This window comes from Diaphorina citri, unplaced genomic scaffold (genome assembly GCF_000475195.1).
Source record: "Diaphorina citri unplaced genomic scaffold, Diaci psyllid genome assembly version 1.1 scaffold5902, whole genome shotgun sequence".
Taxonomy (NCBI): domain Eukaryota; kingdom Metazoa; phylum Arthropoda; class Insecta; order Hemiptera; family Psyllidae; genus Diaphorina; species Diaphorina citri.
Genome location: NW_007383278.1, coordinates 7,600 through 11,309, shown reverse-complemented (window position 1 = coordinate 11,309; position 3,710 = coordinate 7,600). Strand labels below are relative to the sequence as shown.

General features: G+C 42.0%; 1 protein-coding gene across 1 annotated transcript in view; it reads left to right on the top strand.

Annotated features, from left to right (window-relative positions):
• Positions 1-398: 398 nt before the first annotated feature.
• The window catches only part of LOC103521768 (cell division control protein 45 homolog), a gene marked incomplete at its 3' end in the record, with an annotated part of 10,493 nt that continues 7,181 nt past the window's right edge, over positions 399-3,710 (top strand). The window contains exons 1-2 of the mRNA XM_017448886.1: positions 399-442; positions 772-910. Coding sequence (XP_017304375.1) covers positions 399-442; positions 772-910 — 183 coding nt within the window. The remainder of the gene's footprint in view (positions 443-771; positions 911-3,710) is intronic.

Below are 3,710 nucleotides of genomic sequence, written 5' to 3'. Positions count from 1 at the left end.
ATACGTGTACAGTTAATAATTTTCTTTAAATTAGGTTAGGCTAGGTCTTTTTGGGGGATAAGACCTTTAGAAACAAGGAAAAAAATATGTAATAAAAAAAACTATCGATAACTATCGATGGCGCTGACTATCGATAGTTCTCCTCCTCTAAGAGGACTCTCGATAACTATCGATAAGAGGAGAACTCCTCTCCTCATGCAGAAGGTTCAATGCCCACCATGAGAGAGAGAAAGAAAAAAATCCACTCGTATTTCGATTGCAAATATGTATTTCAACAGGTTATTTTATGCTGCTCTTGTGTTAACCTGGAAAATAAGTACCAACATGTGATTGTAGACCTTAGCCCAGCCCAAGTTAAACATCCATTTCATTGACCTTAAAGCCATGTTTAACTATCGATGGCGCTGACTATCGATAGTTCTCCTCCTCTAGGAGGAGCACAGTTAGTCCAGTAGTATCGCGCTCACTTGTCATGCAGAAGGTTCAATGCCCACCATGAGAGAGAAAAAATCCACTCGTATTTCGATTGCAAATATGTATTTCAACTTTCAACAGGTTATTTTATGCTGCTCTTGTGTTAACCTAGCACCTGAGTGGAAAATAAGTACCAACATGAGATGGTAGACCCTAGCCCAGCCCAAGTCAAACATCCATTTCATTGACCTTAAAGCCATGTTTGTGCCCACATTAACGTCACAATTTTACCAGGTCATTATGAGGGGACTAAGATCTAACGTCCTCTCCCTGTTTTTATTTATTTATTTTTTTCAGGCAAAACAAAGACATGCTGTCGGATGGCATTCAGAATGCCAAGAAATTCCTCAGCGCTCTGTTCAAAACAGTTCAAAGTCTCCTGGATATGAAACAAGTCAACTCCAGTGGACCCTTCCTATATGTATTTGTACAAGAGGTAAACTTGCCTCGGTTGTGTAGTGGTCAAGACGCCCGCCTGATAAACAGAAGGGCGGGGGTATATCCCAGCCAAGGTATGGAATCTGAACGCCAGAGGCGTTCTCTACCACCTAACTCTCAGAGCTCCATTATGTTGTTTTCTCCTGGATATGAAACAAGTCAACTCCAGTGGACCCTTCCTATATGTATTTGTACAAGAGGTAAACTTGCCTCGGTTGTGTAGTGGTTAAGACGCCCGCCTGGTAAACAGAAGGGCGGGGGTATATCCCAGCCAAGGTATGGAATCTGAACGCCAGAGGCGTTCTCTACCACCTAACCCTCAGAGCTCCATTATATTGTTTCCAATTTCTCAAATAAATGAGGATAAAAATCCATGCCTCGGCTAGGATCGAACCCGCGGCCTGCTGTTTACCAGGCGAGCGTCTTGACCACTGCGCCACTAAGGCAGGCTAAAGGTTCTTATTTTCTCTCTTTTTTTTGAAAAGGTTTAATCGAGGGAACTGTAACAGCTAAGGTCTTATCGTCCCGAAATGAAAGAGAGTAGGACAGGATAGGAGAAAGCCAGCCGTTCCGAGAACGAATCTTATTTGTTTAGGATAAAGTTCAAGCCCGGGTGCGAAGTGGGAATGGAACCCATGCTTACAAAGCAGACGCGCTAGCCTCCAAGCGAGCAAGACTGACAAAATATTGTTTGATAGTGCTTTAAAGTCACTGTATAACTTCTAAAGTAATGTCAGACACATTTTTAAAAGCATTAAAATCTGGGACACCTTATCAACAATATTGACAATCTGACAGTCCTCTAAATTACTGAATAGATTACCTTTCAGGAATTAATGGCCTGGGACTGTTTAGATTGGCAGCAAAGATTGCCATCACCTCTATATTGACAGGCAGCTTGATTTTCCCTCGCCCTCTCCATTCCGTCTCTTACCTTTTGTAACCTTTTCCCAGGGGTTCCCTTCCTATGACGCGTACCTCTTACATCTCCCTACCTATTGAATATCCCCCCCCCACAAAGAATTCCCATATTTTCACCTCGAGGCTCCCTCCCTATGGGATCTCCCTCTCACCTACTCCTCATCCCTTCTTTGAATATCCCTTCCCACGTTGAAAATTCTCCTTCTATTTATCCCCATAGTTCAGGCACTTGACACACTTTTCATTCTCTCCATTTGATTTTTTTCTCCTTGTAGCAAATTAAAAGCACTTCGAATACACAGGTATTTCAAAATTTCTTCAGCAGGGTATACCTACCCATTAACCACCTTCCGAGCCGTTTATACCGCTTTCAAGCCGTTACACCGTTTTCCATTAATTTCTCCCTCTCTTCTTCCATACTTTTTTGTGTAGACACTTGAAAAAGTTCAAGTCTTAAGGGAACGACGTTTTTGCACCATGATACTCGCGTAGGTACTTGAAGAAAGTGGAGAATGTGAATGGAATTTTAGGTTGAGAAGAGAAGTAGTTACCTAGGTTATCGTACTTTTTTACTTTCCTTATCCTATAGGAAGGAAAGTAATGTAATCGGGTCAAAATTTCGATGGTCAGATTTTAGTGACGAAACACGTTTTGAGGTCCCTAGAGCCTAAATCCAAAGTTTCAGCCATTGGTCCGTGTGCGTGTCTGTGTGTCTGTCTGTAAACAAAATATCTCGAGAATGGTAAGAGCTAGAGACTTGAAATTTGGTATGTAGATGTCAAATGTGACAAGGATGCGATACAAAACGTTTGGTTGAGATGGTTGCTGCGCTTGGCGGTATTTTGACCGCTTTTGGACAGATTTCGACCGTTTTTTGGCGGTTTTCAGCTATAGCGACAAAACGGTTAGAGATATTGTAAAAGTTAGGGTAAAAGAACACTCAAATAAGCATCATTCAATGGGATAAAGAAAGTCGGGTGTTGTTCACACCAGATTTTTTTTTTTTTTTTTTTTTTGTATCCTTGAATGGATGCTTGGAAATTGAATGCAAAGGAGGTACTAAGTAATGCTGTGCTGTGATATCCACAAAGGTTATGAAAAGGCCCTGCTTTACTAACAAGAATTCTTGATTTGATTTTCATTTGATTTCGTGTTTCAGTTTCTTCGGGCGAGCGTTCGAGCAGGCTTCAGAGAGAACTAATGCGAGAGTTAGCTTTGACTATTTTGATTCCTCCATTATTTCCATACATAAGAGTGATAGACACAAGTTTGTGTCCGCTCTTCAATCCTTGCTCAGCTGAAAGACGTATCCTATAAGGTTCGTTCTTGGAACGGCTGGCTTCTCTCTTCGATTTCGGGACGATAAGGCGGATTTCACATCTAGACTGCAACTTCTTGGTTGGTTGGTATCAAATGCTGGGAATTGACTATCAGGTCATTTTCCTCCTCGTGTCCCAATATTTTGCGATGATGTTGTCTTGATCCGTGAGTTCTGGGCATGTCTGAAGGTGGTCTGCATTCATGATAGCTTGTTGAGTGCAGAGTGGACAGGTAGGGGATTCTGCAACTTGTAGTATACGGCAGTTTTCATGTTGAGGGCTACATAGTCTTATGGGCCTGTTCACAACTTAAACTTCAAGTTTAAGTGTGAACAGGCCCATAAGACTATGTAGCCCTCAACATGAAAACTGCCGTATACTACAAGTTGCAGAATCCCCTACCTGTCCACTCTGCACTCAACAAGCTATCATGAATGCAGACCACCTTCAGACATGCCCAGAACTCACGGATCAAGACAACATCATCGCAAAATATTGGGACACGAGGAGGAAAATGACCTGATAGTCAATTCCCAGCATTTGATACCAACCAACCAA